Source organism: Hylobates moloch, unplaced genomic scaffold (assembly GCF_009828535.3).
Source record: "Hylobates moloch isolate HMO894 unplaced genomic scaffold, HMol_V3 SCAFFOLD_21, whole genome shotgun sequence".
Classification (NCBI taxonomy): Eukaryota; Metazoa; Chordata; class Mammalia; order Primates; family Hylobatidae; genus Hylobates; species Hylobates moloch.
The window spans coordinates 42,840,068-42,856,428 of record NW_026652296.1 but is presented as its reverse complement, the minus strand read 5'-3'; the positions used below and the strand labels follow the sequence as shown (position 1 = coordinate 42,856,428).

At 41.1% G+C, this 16,361-nt stretch overlaps 1 protein-coding gene across 5 annotated transcripts in view; it reads right to left on the bottom strand.

The window, feature by feature from the left end:
- Nucleotides 1-16,361, bottom strand: part of DZANK1 (double zinc ribbon and ankyrin repeat domains 1) — a 92,133-nt gene that overhangs the window by 48,710 nt on the left and 27,062 nt on the right. For 4 of the 5 annotated variants that reach the window (XM_032142116.2, XM_032142117.2, XM_032142119.2 and 1 more), the window contains 2 exons: nucleotides 9,785-9,898; nucleotides 3,535-3,627 (listed from right to left, as the gene is read on the bottom strand). In XM_032142116.2, coding sequence (XP_031998007.1) covers nucleotides 3,535-3,627; nucleotides 9,785-9,898 — 207 coding nt within the window. The remainder of the gene's footprint in view (nucleotides 1-3,534; nucleotides 3,628-9,784; nucleotides 9,899-16,361) is intronic. The other variant, XM_058432847.1, reaches the window with a different exon arrangement.

Here is a 16,361-nt window from a genome sequence, read left to right as displayed (position 1 = left end):
AGGTGGGAATTGAACAATGAGAACTCATGGACACAGGAAGGGGAACATCACACTCCGGGGACTGTTGTGGGGTGGGGGGAGGGGGGAGGGACAGCATTAGGAGATACACCTAATGCTAAATGACGAGTTAATGGGTGCAGGAAATCAACATGGCACATGGATACATATGTAACAAACCTGCACATTGTCACATTGTGCACATGTACCCTAAAACCCTAAAGTATAATTTAAAAAAAAAAAAAAAAAAAAGAAGTTCTTAGAAATTTATAGTTTGTGTTAGAAAATAAGAAAAATTTGAAATTAATAATTTGAATTCTCACCTTAAAAATCAGAAAATCAGATTAAACCCAAAGAAAAGAGAATAAAATAATAAAGAGCAAAATCAAAAAAATAGGATTCAAAAAAATAGAGCAAATGAATGAACCAGAAGGCAGTTCGTTGAAAAGATCAATAAAATTTACAAGCCAGACAGAGACAGAGAGAATAATAAAGAAAGAACACACATATTACAAGTATCAGGCATGAAAGAGGGGAATATTATGACTATAGATCCTACATACATTAAAATGGTAAAAAGGGAATATCATGATTACAATGATTGGTGATACCAGCCGGGCACAGTGGCTCATGCCTGTAATCCCAGCACTTTGGGAGGCCGAGGCGGGCGGATCGCCTGAGGTCAGGAGTTCGAAACCAGCCTGGCCAGTATGGTGAAACTCCGTCTCTACTAAAAATACAACAAAAAAAATTAGCCAGGCATGGTGGCAGGCGCCTGTAGTCCCAGCTACTTGAAAGGCTGAGGCAGGAGAATGGCCTGAACCCAGAAGGTGGAGGTTGCAGTGACCTGAGATTGTGCCACTGCACTCCAGCCCAGGTGACAGAGGGAGACTGTGTCCCAATAACAACAACAACAACAACAACAATAAAAAAGAAACAAAGAGAGAAAGAAAGAAAGAAAGCACGCAAGAGGAAAGAAAAAAAATGACAGGTGATACCAAGTGTTAGAGATGACGTAGAGAAACTGGAACCTTTCTATATTGCTAGTAGAAACACAAGTGATATGCCAGCAATATATGAAGGTATACCACTTGTGTTCCTACCAGTTATATATGAAGGTTCCAGTTTCATATAGGGCAGTATCTTATAAAATTAAACATGTGCTTTAATAGGACCCAGCAATCCTACTCCTAGGTATTTACCTAAGGAAAATGAAAACTATGCCCACACAGAGATCTGCATGTAATGCAGCATTATTCATAGTGTGCCAGCACTGGAAACAGCATGAGTACCTGTGGATGAATCAACCAGTAGATCCATACTGAGGAATACTACACAACAATCGAAATGAAAAAAAAATTAATACATGCAACAACATGAACGAACCTCAAAAACATTCTGCTAAGTGAAGGAAATGAAGCACTCACAAAAAACTACATACTTCTATAAAAGACAAAACCATAGTGTCAAAACAGATCTGTATTTTTTGGGTCTGGTGACCAGGGAAGTGGCTCAACTAGAAAGAAGAATGAGAAAACTTTTCAGGGTAAATGGAACTGTTAAATATCTTCATTGTGGTGGAGGTTAAAATGGCTGTATACAATTACCAACATGCATCAAACTGTACAATTAAAATAGGTGAATTTTATTGCATATAAATTATATCTCAATAAAGCTAGAAACAAAAGGAGTTCCTTCAAATCAACTACTCTTAGACTGTCCGTGATTAGACGACATTAAAAGGTATCTTGTCAGAGGGCGCAGTGGCTCAAGCCTGTAATCCCAGCACTTTGGGGGGCCGAGGTGGGCGGATCATGAGGTCAGGCGTTTGAGACCAGCCTGGCCAACATGGTAAACCCCGTCTCTACTAAAAATACAAAAATCAGCCAGGTGTGGTGGCATGCACCTGTAATCCCAGCTACTCAGAAGGCTGAGGCAGGAGAATCGCTTGAACCAGGGAGGTGGAGGTTGCAGTGAGCCGAGACTGCACCACTGTACTCCAGCCTGGGTGACAGAGCGAGACGCCATCTCAAAAAAAAAAAAAAAAGGTATCTTGTCCAACTCACTGTTATAGGTTGGATTCTTTCTGCCCAGAAAAAGATATGTTGAAGTCCTAACTCCCAGTACCTCAGAATGGCATCTTATTTAGAAAAAGGTCTGTACAGAAGTAATCAAGTTAAAATTTGGTCATTAGGGTGGGCCCTAATCCAGTGTGACTATTGTCCTTATGAAAAAAGGAAATCTGGACACAGTGGCATACACACACAGGCAGACACAGAGGGAGAGCTCCACGGGATGGCAAAGGCAGAGACTGGAGTGCTGCATCTAGAAGCCAAGGGAAGCTTAAGGCTACCAGAAGCTGGGAGAGAAGATGAAACAGTTCATTCCCTAGCACCTTCAGAGGGAGTGTGGCCCTGCCAACACCTTGATTTTAGACTTCTAGTCTCCAGAGCTGTAAGACAATAGATTTCTGTCATTGTTAGCCACCTAGTTGATGGTGGAAACTAGTACACACCCATTTGATACAAATCAGGTAGACCAGGGGTCCCCAATCTCCAGGCCATGGACCTGTACTCATCCATGGTTTGCTAGGAACCGGGCAGCACAGCAGGAGGTGAGTGCGCCACCTCCTATCAGATCAGTGGCAGCATTCGATTCTCATAGGAGCGTGAACCCTATTGTGAACTGTGCACGCAAGGGATCTAGGCTGCGCGTTCCTTATGAGAATCGAACTCATGACTGATGATCTGAGGAGGAGCAGTTTCATCCTGAATCCATCCCCCCACCAGGTCTGTGGAAAAACTGTCTTCTACAAAACCGGTCCCTGGTGCCAAAAAGGTTGGGGACCGCTGCTGTAGACCATACTAACCACATTGTCCAGTTTCATGAGGAATCTCTCTGAGATGAGAACAAACCCCACAAACAATCAGAAACATACACAGCAACCCAAAAGAAGCAAGTTGGCTAGTAAGTGCCAGCTTCTTCCTGGTACAAAGCAAGAGTCACCTGGAAGTAATTTTAATTTTCATTGGAAACGTTTTATAAACATAAAATAGATCATCACTGTATTTAAAGTGCATATACTCCTATTCCTTCACTTCAAAATTCAAAATAGGCTGGCAGGAAACCCAAGAAATAGGTGGCTACAATGTGGCAGTGTGCATACAGAGTCAACAAAGACAACGGACTATGGGGTGTGGGAAGGTGGAGGGGACAACAAAGACATACCTGTCTGTAAATGAAATGTGAATGAGTTCACTTCCCCACAGGCCAATGCCAGCCTCCCATGCAAAGTTATTAAACAAAATCGTTAAGAAATTATTGATTTTACTGAATCCTCTTGAAGTTAAGACTTTGAAAGCAATTTTGTATTGATATAAAGTTCTCCCCACGTATGGAAATCTTGCTTTCAGTTTACCATGAGAAGCTTTTTTTGGTCTCTCTCCCTAACCCCCTCAGTAGATTCTGTTTCTCTATTATCATTAACATTGACATAGTAGCCATTAAATACAGCATTGGCACATGCAATCAACCTACCTCTTGTGATGAAGGCAGGGCTCCCTCACAGGTGACACAGTATCTCAGGTGAGCAGGATTTCCTGTACCACAGGCCCGGCAAATTACCTTCTCCTTAACAACAAAAAATAAGAAATACATGTTCCTCTGAGCAAACAACTGTGCAAAGAAATCATCAAGCAGTCTTTTCCGTCAGTCATTCAGCTACAGGCTCTATTATTTCACCCAGGCCCTGAATATTGGATTAGTTTAGGAGTACTGTAAATAGTGTCAGACAAATATCTGTAGGGTTTTTTTGTTTGTTTGTTTTCATTTGTTTTTGTAGAGATGGGATCTGACTGTGTTGTCCAGTCTGGTGCCCAGCTCCTGGCCTCAAGTGATCCTCCCACGTCAGCCCCCTAAAGTGCTGGAATTACAGGTGTGAGCCACCATGCCCAGCCTGAATGTAGTTTTAAAAGAAACAAAACCACAAACAAACAAACACACCGAAAAGGGTATTCGTTTGGTCTTCAAATAAGTTGGAAATTCTGCACTGGTTATGTGTAAGGTTGTGTGTGTGTGTGTGTGTGTGTGTGTCTCCAGTGTGAAAGCCGTGACACTAAGTAGACGTTCCATTTCATGGCTTAAACAGCATACAGAAAGACCCTAGACCAGCAAGGGATTATCTGTGTGTTTACAAGTAATCTGGTTCTTGGACTGGGGTTTACCCTCTGGGGCTTCATGTTAAATATGAATTTAGGTTTGCTCTGTAGTTTTTACTTAGAAATAGAAGCAGTGAAAAGACTGCCAAAGAAAGAGAGTGGTAAGTACAACTTCCTTTTTTTTTGAGACGGAGTCTCACTCTGTCGCCTAGGCTGGCGTGCGAGTGGCGAGATCTCAGCTCACTGCAACCTCTGCCTCACGGGTTCGCTCAAGCGATTCTTCTGCCTCAGCCTCCCAAGTAGCTGGGACTACAGGCGCCCGCCACCACGCCTGGCTAATTTTTGTATTTTTAGTAGAGACGAGGTTTCACCATATTGGTCAGGCTGGTCGCGAACTCCTGACCTCGTGATCTGCCCACCTCAGCCTCCCAAAGTGCTGGGATTACAGGCGTGAGCCACTGTGCCCAGCCATAAGTACAACTTTCTAAGTCAGGACCCTGGGGTTAAGTTGCAATGCAGAGAAAAACAAAAGACAAAGAAATGATGGTAAAAATAGTCTGGAGTTCAGCTATCAGAGGTTTTCTAACACGTTTAGTTACTGACCACTATTCTCTCAGGATACAATCTTTTTCCGTTGTCAATGACCAGTGGTGCCCAAGTGTTCCTTTCTAGTCCAGCACTGTGGTCCCTAGGTGTCCTGAAACTAATATACCAAACAGTGTGTTTAGAAGCTGGTACAGGTAAAGTGGATAATCAAGAAAAAGAAAGCCCAACTCCCAGGGTTTTATTTCCAATACAACCAGGTAGCTCTATGGAGTCCCAGCCTTTCAAAGCCTGGTTAACTCCATTTTAGTGGAAGATTCCAAAGGTTTCCTAGGCACTGAGCCAACGCACCACAGTTGCCAATCTAAACAATTCCTAAAGGGCAGAGGCCAACTGACTGCTATTCAAAATGGCAGAGAATCACAGTCTTGCTCTCAATGGTTCCTGACACTCCCTGGGGGCCAACATTCTTCAAAGTTACTTAAAGTTGCCACAACATAATCAGCAATTGGCCAGCATTTATCTATGAGATTTAGGGCTGTGACTTTCCTGAAGATGTTGCCTCAGAAAAGATCTGGTGAAACCCATTGAGAAATGAGACAAATTTCCTGTCTCCATGTTAAAAAATACTGAGATCAAATAAAAGTAACCTTGCTGTGTGCTGCAGAAAATACTTCCTCTAGGAAAAGAAAACTGGAGAACAACTAAAACTGCTTACTTCTCAAGTCCAACAGCTTCCTTCAAGACCTCACCTTGCAGGGCTCATAATCCAAAACTGCATCTCATAACTTTGCCCAGTGCATACTCTGCCCAATCCCTGCCCTGCCTTGCAAAACCCTGTTTTTTTCTATTTTAATTAATAAACTTTAAACTTTATTTTTAAAGCAGTTTAAGGTTCAAAGCAAAATTGAGTGGAAATTACAGAAGATTCTCGTATACCCTGTCCCACCTCACAGACATGGCCTCCCCGACACTATGGACATCCCACACCCAAGTGGTACATTTGTCACAATCAATGAATATCACTGACACATCATTATCACCCAAAGCCCCTGGTTTACATTATAGTCCAGCACTAACTCCCTTTAAATACCTTTCCCTGCCCTCCTTCTTCTGAGATACTACTACGAACTTGTCTAAGCGATGGTCTACCTTACTGCTTCAGGTCTATTAAACATAGTTTTCTTGGTTGATGGGTTTTTCTATGTTTTTTGTTTGTGGAGACTTTTGACACCATGCCATGGCTCACTTCTTTCTAGAGCAGTGACCACAACCCACAGTTGGAAATCATTTTATATCACAATCCACTACACTCATAAATTCACCGATGTCTGTGGAGGTGATTTGGAATTGAGGCCACCATCAGATGGCCTTAATGGGGATGGCAAACACCTATGATGAGAACTTTTTAAAGTCAATACCCTCATTTGCCATTTCATCCACAGCCTTTGCAACATACTGTCTAGTTGAACGATTCTAAGCTATTTAACAGAGCCACTTAGTCACTGAGATAAAACTTTTCCTTCTAAAATAGTTGGAAGAGGAGAACAATTTTCAAACTCCCAAGTGATAAGCTTTAACTGACACAATTAAAAAGGAAGAATATTAAAAACAAACTAGTAGGTCATTGCAAACTCAATCTCAAAACTGACTAAGCTAAAGTTCTGCTTGATGTGGAGTTGTGGTTACACGACCTTAACCCCAAATCACGGTGTGCGAGGCTGGGACTCACCGAAGGCACCTGTGCCTCAGGCACATGAATCATCAGATCTTTTCAGGAGGATCCCAGACCTAAGCCTCACAAATTCTAAGAACCACAAACTTGACTGAAGTCCTGGAGGTATACTGCATGTTGCTCGTAAAATCCCAAAGGAAACTGTAGCTCTTCTTGATAAATGTCTTAACACCTTCTGGTGAACAGGGATGCTAAAATTAGTTTTCCACTTTAGAAAACAGCCAATGGAGGCCAGGTGTGGTGGCTCACGCCTGTAATCCCAGAACTTTGGGAGGCCAAAGTGGGAGGATCATGTGAGCCCAGGAGTTCCAGACCAGCCTGGGCAACAAGGCGAAACCCCATCTCTACAAAAAATAGAAAAATTCGCCTGGCGTGCTGTCATATGCCTGTGGTCCCAGCTAGCTGGGGGCCTGAGGTAGGAGGATCACTTGATCCCGGGAGTTCAGGCTGCAACGAGCTGTGATCGTGCCACTGCACTCCAGCCTAGGCAACAGAGTGAGATCCTGTCTCAGAAAAATTACTAATAAAAATAAAAAAAGAAATAGCCAATAGATGCATTTGTTAAGGGAAATAAATAAGTTACGAGGAAAAGTATATAACATGATTTCATTTTGTTTAAAAAACCAAACCAAACCAAATCTAAATGTATAAATATACAAAAATATGTTTCTGTGAATCTAGAAAAATACATAAAAGGACACTCTAAGCTGCTAACACTGGTTATTTCAGAGAAATAGAAATGAAGGTAGAGTGAAGAAATTATACACTTTTTGGTATATCTTTGGATTATTTCATTTGTTACCAAAAATTAGGTATTAATTATTTTAAAGAAGTAAGTTGTAAAATCCTCTCTTATTCTAAAATAGGTATCTTTGCCAGAGGTCAAATACAGAAACTTCTGCTACTATATCTTCTAATCCTGGCAGAAAAAACAAAAATCTGATAGAGCAAAATTCCTTAGCATTGACAGTGCCTTAAATCCACACAAGACTGCAACTACCATGGAATCTGTCTTCATCGTAGAAGGAAGAGCGCAGATGGTGCTTTTGCACTCAGTGGAGTGAGCTAGAGACCAACGCAGAAAGGGGACGGGAGCTGTCAATGGCATGCTGCCACCTGCCGGGAGGTAAGGCTTGCTGACTTCCCTGAGCAGTTCACATGAGTATCCCCACCAACTTCAGAGATGGCTGTCTGGGTGAGAATGTTATCTCAAAACCTGTCACCCTTATGACATCTGGGAGAGGCACTGGAATGAAGATTGTCAGGCCAGGGTTTCCAAACAGATGTCCTTCTGTGAGTAGAAGCAGTAATAGTGATTGTCTAGCATAAAAAGTCACACACTTCTCTCCAGGATCAGAGGTTATGATGATAAAAGTCTCTCTACAAATCAAGCCTGGTTAAAATCTGTCCCCACTTTCAAACTTCAGGGCCCACAGGGAAAAATCTGAGCTACTAAGTCTGGTAGAGAAAGTGCCATCTCCCATAACCCACAGCACCCCAGCATTGTTGCAGCCCAGCAAAACCAAACTCCTTGCAAAGTTTTGAGGCATATTTTCTAAATCTCATCTTTGAATTCATTATTGATTTCCTCATTATATGTTCTAACTTTGTCTTACCTATGGAGTAGAAATAAGTTATAAAATTATTCCTATTATAACTTATTATAAGTTATAAAAATGTCTCTTATAAAAATTGCCCTGCAAGAAAGAGGCCATTCCTGGATTTAATGCTACTTATCACTGTAGAAGTCCTGTGTTTATTCTCAATATAGGATTTACAATAAATTGAAGGGAAAAATTACTTACATGTACCTTTGTGTTTCTCTGCCTTCCCATAAAATGGGAAGAACTCTAGATTTCAAATACTGAAGATTATATTATATATATTGAGTTTGGGTTACACCTAACACTTATCCCTATTCTTCCTGTTCTGAATAGTCCAAAGAGTTTGCAGTGATATTATCTTCAAACATCCTGAATAAATGTATTAAAAAGAATAGATTCGCTGTGATTAACAGAACACCCAAAATAACACAGGCTTAAATAAGAGAAAAATAGATTTCTCTCTCTCATATATAAGAAGTCTGGAGACAGACTTCCAGGACTGTATAGTGGCTTCCTGCAGTGGCTTTTTAAGCATCTTAAGATTGAAAACAGTCATTGAACAAAAAGATTAGTAAATTTTCCTCTACCTGGCTTTGGCCTGGCCAGTTTTTCAAAATCTCATTTCTGAAGGCTCACACAGCCTTGGACACTTGTGAACTCTTCATGCTAAAGGGAGCTTGAAGGTGAAAGAAAGAGTGGACTTATCTTTTATCTGAATACATTTTGCCCATATACAACCCAAAAGGCCATTTTAGGAATGTTATGGCCTGTACATAACACCACGCATTTCCCTTATTGCTAAAAATTATTGGTTTTTTAATCCCCCAAATTCCCTCTATTAAATCTATTTTATCCTCTAGTGACCTTTACTTGGGATTAAAGAGGAAGTAAATGGGACTGTAAATTGAAGAATGGAGAAAATATTTAGTTGTATGTTTAAAGATTCTATCAAAAAAAGTTCACAGTATGATATCATTTTTTGAGCAAAGTTTTTTGGATGTAAGTGATGATACATAACTTTTTCTTCCATGTAACTAGTTCTAGTCATTCTTTTTCTCCATAATAAGAACCTATAATCAAATAAAGCAAACAAAAGTATGAAGCCACTTTAAGGACAAAATTATAAATCAATACTAATTGCAATGTTGGAGTTTAAATATATGAAGTAAAAAATTGTCTTCGTCAGCTGTAGTACAATTTGCCCTCCAAATCCATGTTCAGGGAATACACTCCTACATATCTCTCTTAATATTATAGATCCTATTGGCAAATTAAACTCTTGGACAGCATACCTTATTAAAAATGAGAATGGATTTTGTTCATGTATATTAGCTTATCAATTGTTACCCCATCCTGGAGGGCATGGTGGCTTATGCCTGTAATCCAGCACTTTGGGAGGCTGAGGTGGGCAGATCACCTGAGGTCAGGAGATTGAGACCAGCCTGGCCAAGATGATGAAACTCCATGTCTACTAAAAATATAAAAATTAGCCATGCGTGGTGGTGCATGCCTGTAGTCCCAGCTACTCGGGAGGCTGAGGCGGGAGAATCACTTGAACCAAGGAGGCGGAGGTTGCAGTCAGCTGAGATCGCACTACTGCACTCCAGCCTGCGTGACAGAACAAGATTCTGTCTCAAAAAAAGAAAAAAAAATTTGTTACGCCATCCCACCAGCTGAAAAAGGACATATCCCTGTTCAAACATTACTATGTATTTCATTCATGTTTTTACAGAATCATGTTTCATTACCTTCAAGTGGAGGCTTGCCTGTGGCTGCAGCTGTAGAGCAAGAGGGGCCTCACATACCACGCAGATGGGAGTGTTCATGGGTACCAAGCTTCTGCATTCTGCACACAAGCCCATCTGCACAAGGAAAAGGTCTGGTTTATCTTGCACATAAAAACTGAAGGTATGAATAGATCTTAGAATGTAAAGTTTGGTCTACAGCCATGCCACCCTGAACATTCCCGATCTCATCTGATCTCAAAACCTAGGCAGGTCGGGCTTGGTTAGCACTTGGTGGAAGAATGTAAAGTTTGATTTGTTTTTGTAAAACCATTTTTTAAATAATCACCTTTATGATGGATATGCTAATTACTCTGATTTGACCACTACACATTATTTATATCAAATAACACTATGTACCCCATAAATATGTACAATTACTATGTGTCAATTAAAAAGTAAATAATAGAAAATAAAATAATAATTACATTTATTATTTTATTCCTATTAAGAGTAAAAACATGTTCATTGTAGAAAAGAGAGATGTTAAAAAAAAAAGAAAAATATCCATAGGAAATTGTAGCATGATGGAGTGAGGAGGTCTATAAATCCTCTTCCCAAAAAGGAATCACAGGCCAGGTGCGGTGGCTCACGCCTATAATCCCAACACTTTGGGAGGCCGAGGTGGATGGATCATCTAAGGTCAACAGTTTGAGACCAGCCTGGTCAACATAGTGAAACCCCAGCTCTACTAAAAATACAAAAATTAGCTGGGCATAGTGGTGGGCGCCTATAACCCCAGCTACTTGGGAGGCTGAGGCAAGAGAATCGCTTGAAGCCAAGAGGCAGAGGTTGCAGTGAGCCGAGATCGCATCACTGCACTCCAGCCTGGGTGACAAGAGCGAGACTTCTGCTCAAAAAAAAAAAGCAATCACACAGTCAGATACTGCTGTCAAAAAGCAACGACTTCAGCACCCTGAAAGTCATTGAAAGGCAGATAACAAACTGAGAAGTTCCTAAAAATGACTGAACTGCAGGAAAGAACACTAAGCTCGGGGTGGTTGTTGCCTGGGCTGCCCCCTCCTCCCCTAACTCTTGTCAGTGTGGTAGCTCCACCAGGGCAGGGCAGGCTGTGAAAACCAGAAGTTTTCTGGCTGCTGATGGGCAGGGATCACTTGATTTGGAGCACTGCTAAGGTGACGATTTTGGTGGCAAGCAAACAAGGAAGACCAGTGGTCCCCTAGTCTGAGATAATGAGCCTGTTTGGGGTAATCGATGCACTGACTGGCAAACTGGCCAAGGATTTAACATGGAGTTCCAGAAGGTAATTCAATGATAGGGGCTTGACAGATCTCCACATGCCTTAGTTGACTGGAGGCTACGCACATAAGCAATATAAACCAGAGTAGGCCCAAGCCACCCACACAGCCCTGGCTGATGGGAACTGCACACAGAGAACTGCAAGAGAGCTCGGCACAGAGTAAAAGCTGGGGCTGGAAAACAGCCTTAAGTTTGAATGTTACCCAGCCAACACACAGATGCATCAGCAGGGAGTGGAGGCCTTCCTGGATGGGGCTGCCTGTGTACAATCTCTGGCCAATTGAACACCAAGATATGCTGACCCAAAGGTAACATCAGGCTTAAATATAAGAGAAAGAAAAAGCTGCTGCTCTACTATTTACAATAGCAAAGTCTTGGAACCAACCCAAATGCCCATCAATGATAGACTGGATAAAGAAAATGTGGCACATATGCACCATGGAATACTATGCAGCCACAAAAAAGAATGAGTTCATGTCCTTTGCAGGGACATGGATGAAGCTGGAAGCCATCTTTCTCAGCAAACTAACACAGGAACAGAAAACCAAACACTGCATGTTTTCACTCCTAAGTGGGAGTTGAACAATGAGAACACATGGACACAGGGAGAGGAACATCACACACCGGGGTCTGTCGGGGGTGGGAGGCAAAAGGAGGAGAAGCATTAGGACAAATACCTAATGCATGTGGGGCTTAAAACCTAGATGATGGGTTGATGGGTGCAGCAAACTGCCATGGCACATGTATACCTATGTAACAAACCTGCATGTTCTGCACATGTATCCCAGAACTTAAAAATATAATTAAAAAAAAAAAAAAAAGCTGCTGCTCTGTCTGTGGAGTAGCCATTCTTTTGTTTCTTTACTTCTCTAATTAAGAAAATAAATAAATAAATAAATAAATAAATAAATAAAAAGCCTGACACTAGTGGCCATGCCTTGCAGGGGAGGCAGACATTAAAGATTTAATCCAAGTAAACAAAACACAAAACAACAACCCTCGGGGAAAAAAGTCAGAATCCAGAGTTGCTAGAATATACTACCTGAAGCAGTCAAGAAAAAAATTATGAGACATGCAGAAAATAAAGTGACCTACACTCTGAGGAAAAACAGTCAATAGTCCACAGAAATTATCTCTGAGTGCCTTTACATGCTGGATTTAGTAGACAAAGATTTCAAAGCAGCTATTTTTTAAAAATGTTCAAAGAACTAAAGGAAACTACATTTGATAAAAATTGAATTATGATGACAATGATCTGACTGGTAGGGAAGCACAATAGAGAGACAGAAATTATTTTTTTAAAAAAAGAATTCAGTCAAAGCCTGGAGTTGAAAAGTAAAGTAACTGAAATTTTAAAAATCGCCAGAGGCAGGCGCCTGTAGTCCCAGCTACTTGGGAAGCTGAGGCAGGAGAATGGCGTGAACCCGGGAGGTGGAGGTTGCAGTGAGCCGAGATCGTACCACTGCAGCCTGGGGGACAGAGCGAGACTCCATTTCAAAAAAAAAAAAAAAAAAATCGCCAAAGGGACTCAACAGCAGATCGGATAACAGAAGAAAGAATCAGTGAACTTGAACAAATAGCCCAACAGAAATTATCTAATCTGAAGAACAGAGAAAAAAGACTGAAGAAAATAAGCAGAACATCAAAAACCTATGGGGCAAAATCAAGCACAGCAACAAGTAAGGGAGAGAGAAAGGAACAGAAAAAGAAGAAACAATGGCCAATATTTCTCACATTGGAGGAAAACCAACACTCAGCAGATTCAATCAGCTCAATCAATCCCAAGAAAGACAAACACAAAGAGACCCACACTTAAACACATTATAATCAGACTGTTGAAGGTCAAAGACAAAGAGAAAATACTGAAAGTAGCAAGAGAAAAAACTACGCATCAAAAACAATGGAGGGCAGAAGGCAGTAGAATGACAAATTCAAAGGGCTGAAAGAGAAAGTAATTGCTAAACCAGAATTACATCTGCAGCAAACCATCCTTCAAAAATGAAGGCAAAATAAACATTCTGACATACACAAAGACAGAGAGAAATGGCTGTCAGACATGCCTTACAAGAAAAACTGAAGGAAGTTCTTCAGGCTGAAAGGAAATGACACTAGATGATCACCTGAGTTCACAGGAAGAAGTGAGAAGACCAGATATAATAAATATGAGGGCAGATACAAATGACTCCATAGCACTTTTATCTCATCTTCTTTAAATGACATAAGATTGTATAACACTGCATTTTTCAGTTTATAACATATATAGATGCAATATTTATGGTTATTACATAAAAGATAAAGAAAGGAAGACAATACTTAAGCAATGTTAAGAAAAAGAAAGAAAGGGGCCAGGTGCGATGGCTCACACTTGTAATTCCAGCACTTTGGGAGGCCAAGGCAGGCGGATCACTTGAGGTCAGGAGTTCAAGACCAGCCTGGCCAATATGGTGAAGCCCCATCTCTATGAAAAATACAAAAATTAGCTGGGCATGGTGGTGCACACCTGTAATCCCAGCAACTCAGGAGGCTGAGACAGGAGAATCACTTGAACCCAGGAAGCAGAGATTGCAGTGAGCCAAGATTGTGACACTGCACTCACTCCAGCCTGGATGACAGAGGGATACTCTGTCTCAAAGAAAAGAAAAGAAAAAGAAAGAAAGAGGAAGGGAGTGAAATTTCTATATTTCAGTAGAATTGAGTTAAATTATTCTAAAATGGACTGTGATACACCCCATCTTCCATGATGTGGTTATTATGTATTACATGCCTATATTAAAACATCTCATGCACCCATAAATATATACACCAACTATGTATCCACAAAAATTAAAAATCAAAATTAAATAAAATAGAATGTGATAAATTGAGGTCCATATTGTAATTTCTAGAGCTTAAGATAACTTTAAAAGTAATAAAAAAGTCAACAGAAGCATTAAAATGGCACACTAAAAGTAACACAAAAGAAATAACACAAAAGGCCAGTTGCGGTGGCTCACGCCTGTAATCCCAGCATTTTGGGAGGCTGAGGCAGGCGGATCATGAGGTCAGGAGATCGAGACCATCCTGGCTAACATGGCAAAACCCCGTCTCTACTAAAAATACAAAACAATTGGCCAGGCATGGTGGCAAGTGCTTCTAGTCCCAGGTACTCGGGAGGCTGAGGCAGGAGAATGGCGTGAACCTGGGAGGCAGAGCTTGCAGTGAGCTGAGATCGTGTCACTGCACTCCAGCCTGGGCGACAGAGTGAGACTCTGTCTCAAAAAAAAAAAAAAAAAAAGAAAGAAATAACACAAAAGAAAGCAGTAAAGGAGGGAAAAAGGAACAAAAAAGCCATGATACAAATAGCAAATAGCAAAATGGCATATGTAAATTTAACCACATCAATAATGACATTAAATAGGAATTGACTAAATATCATATTCAAAAGGCAAGGTTATTCAGAACGGATAAAAAAGCAAGATCCAACTACATGCTGTCTACTAGAAACACACTTTAAATTCAAAGACACAAATAGATTGAAAGTAAAAGCATAGAAAAGGCCTTACAATGCAAACAGTAACCATAAAAGAGCTAGAGTAGCTACATAAACATCAGAGAATAAAGGACTTTAAGACAAGAAATATTAGCATAGACAAAGAGAGACATTTTGGGATGATAAGAAGGTCAGTAGTCAGGAAGATAGAGCAATTATAAGTGTATATGAATGTATTAGTCTGTTCAGGCTGCGATAACAAAACACCATAAAGTGGGTGGCTTGTAAACAACAGAAATTTATTTCTCAGAGTTTTGGAGCCTGAGAAGTCCAAGATCAGGATGCCAGCAAATTCAGTATCAGGTGAGGGCTTGCCCTCTGCTTTACAGATGGTACCTTCTGTGTCTTCACATGGTGGAAGGCAAACAAGCTCCTTTGAGCCTCTCTTATAAGGGCACCATCATCACAATCTAATTACCTCCCAAAGACCCAACCTTCTAACACCATCACCTTGGGGGTTGGGATTTCAACATACGAATTTTGGCCAAGACACAAAGATTCAATCCATAGCATGGACATAACAACAAACCCCCAAAATACATGAAGCAAAAACTACAAGTCAGAGTTGAGGTTAAGACTCCATCTATCACCTGAGCACCTAAAGTCCCAGCTTTACTGGGGGACCACAGTGGTGTTCTGAATCTCCAAGAATTAGCATGAATTTAGAGCCAGTATCTAGAAATCCCGCAAAGATTTGGGCATTTCCTTCTCCCCACTGCACAGTCACTCAATTGAAAGCAACAAGTCCCCTTGGGGAAGCATTCAAGAAAGACTTATGTACTTGCAAAGCTCCAGTCTCCCCTTAAATCAAGAGACTGAATTTGTGAACTGATTTATGTCTGTAAACTGGGTGAGAAACTTGGTTGCTCCAATGCAGTGACTCCAGTCAGTTTTTAGCTACAAGACCTAGCATTTTTCAATTATATAGACCAGGCGACACACTAGGAGGCTGCCCATCTATCATTCCTAGGAATGCCATGTCAGATTCCTCTTACTGAAACATCATTACTGTCCTTGTCTTTGGCAGTTAAGTGCTGCCACTTAACTTCTGCCACTCTGGGATCTCACTAGCTCCAATGAGATCAGGGAGCCCATCTAAATAGCAGCATCCCCCATGATCATTTCTGGCCTACAAAGGAAAGCAGCCACAGAACTTTTTAAGGATGCAGCTGCTCCTCTCACTAATGTATTCCTTGATATCTTAGTGATGGAAGTGTCTTCTTGGCCTTCTTGTGAAACGTAGGTAAGAGTTAGGGATGCAGGACACATGTATCAACCCCACTCCAACTTTCCTATTTGCCTAAGTCTCTGTATTCCCTGCTCCACATGATGCTGGGTGTTAGGGACTAAACTGTGCCCCCCAGAATTCATTATATTGAAGCCCCAGCTCCCGATGTGATTGTATTTGGAGATAGGTCCTTTAAGGAGGTAATTAAGGTTAAATGAGGTCATTACAGTGGGACTTTGATCCAATATGACTGATGTCTTTATAAGAAAAGGAAGAGACACCAGGGATGGGTTCCCAGAGGAAAGGCCAAGTAAGGACACATCAGGAAGGCACCCATCTGAAAGCTGAGGAGACAGGCCTCACCAGAAACCAAACCTGCTGGCACCTTGATCTTAAATTTCCAGCCTGCAGTACTAGGAGAAAATAAATTTCTGTTTTTTAAGCCACACAGTCATCTCTATCTGAGTTTCAGGATCCCATCCTTTCTCAATTAATGGCCTAACTTTCACATAAGAAATCTGGTG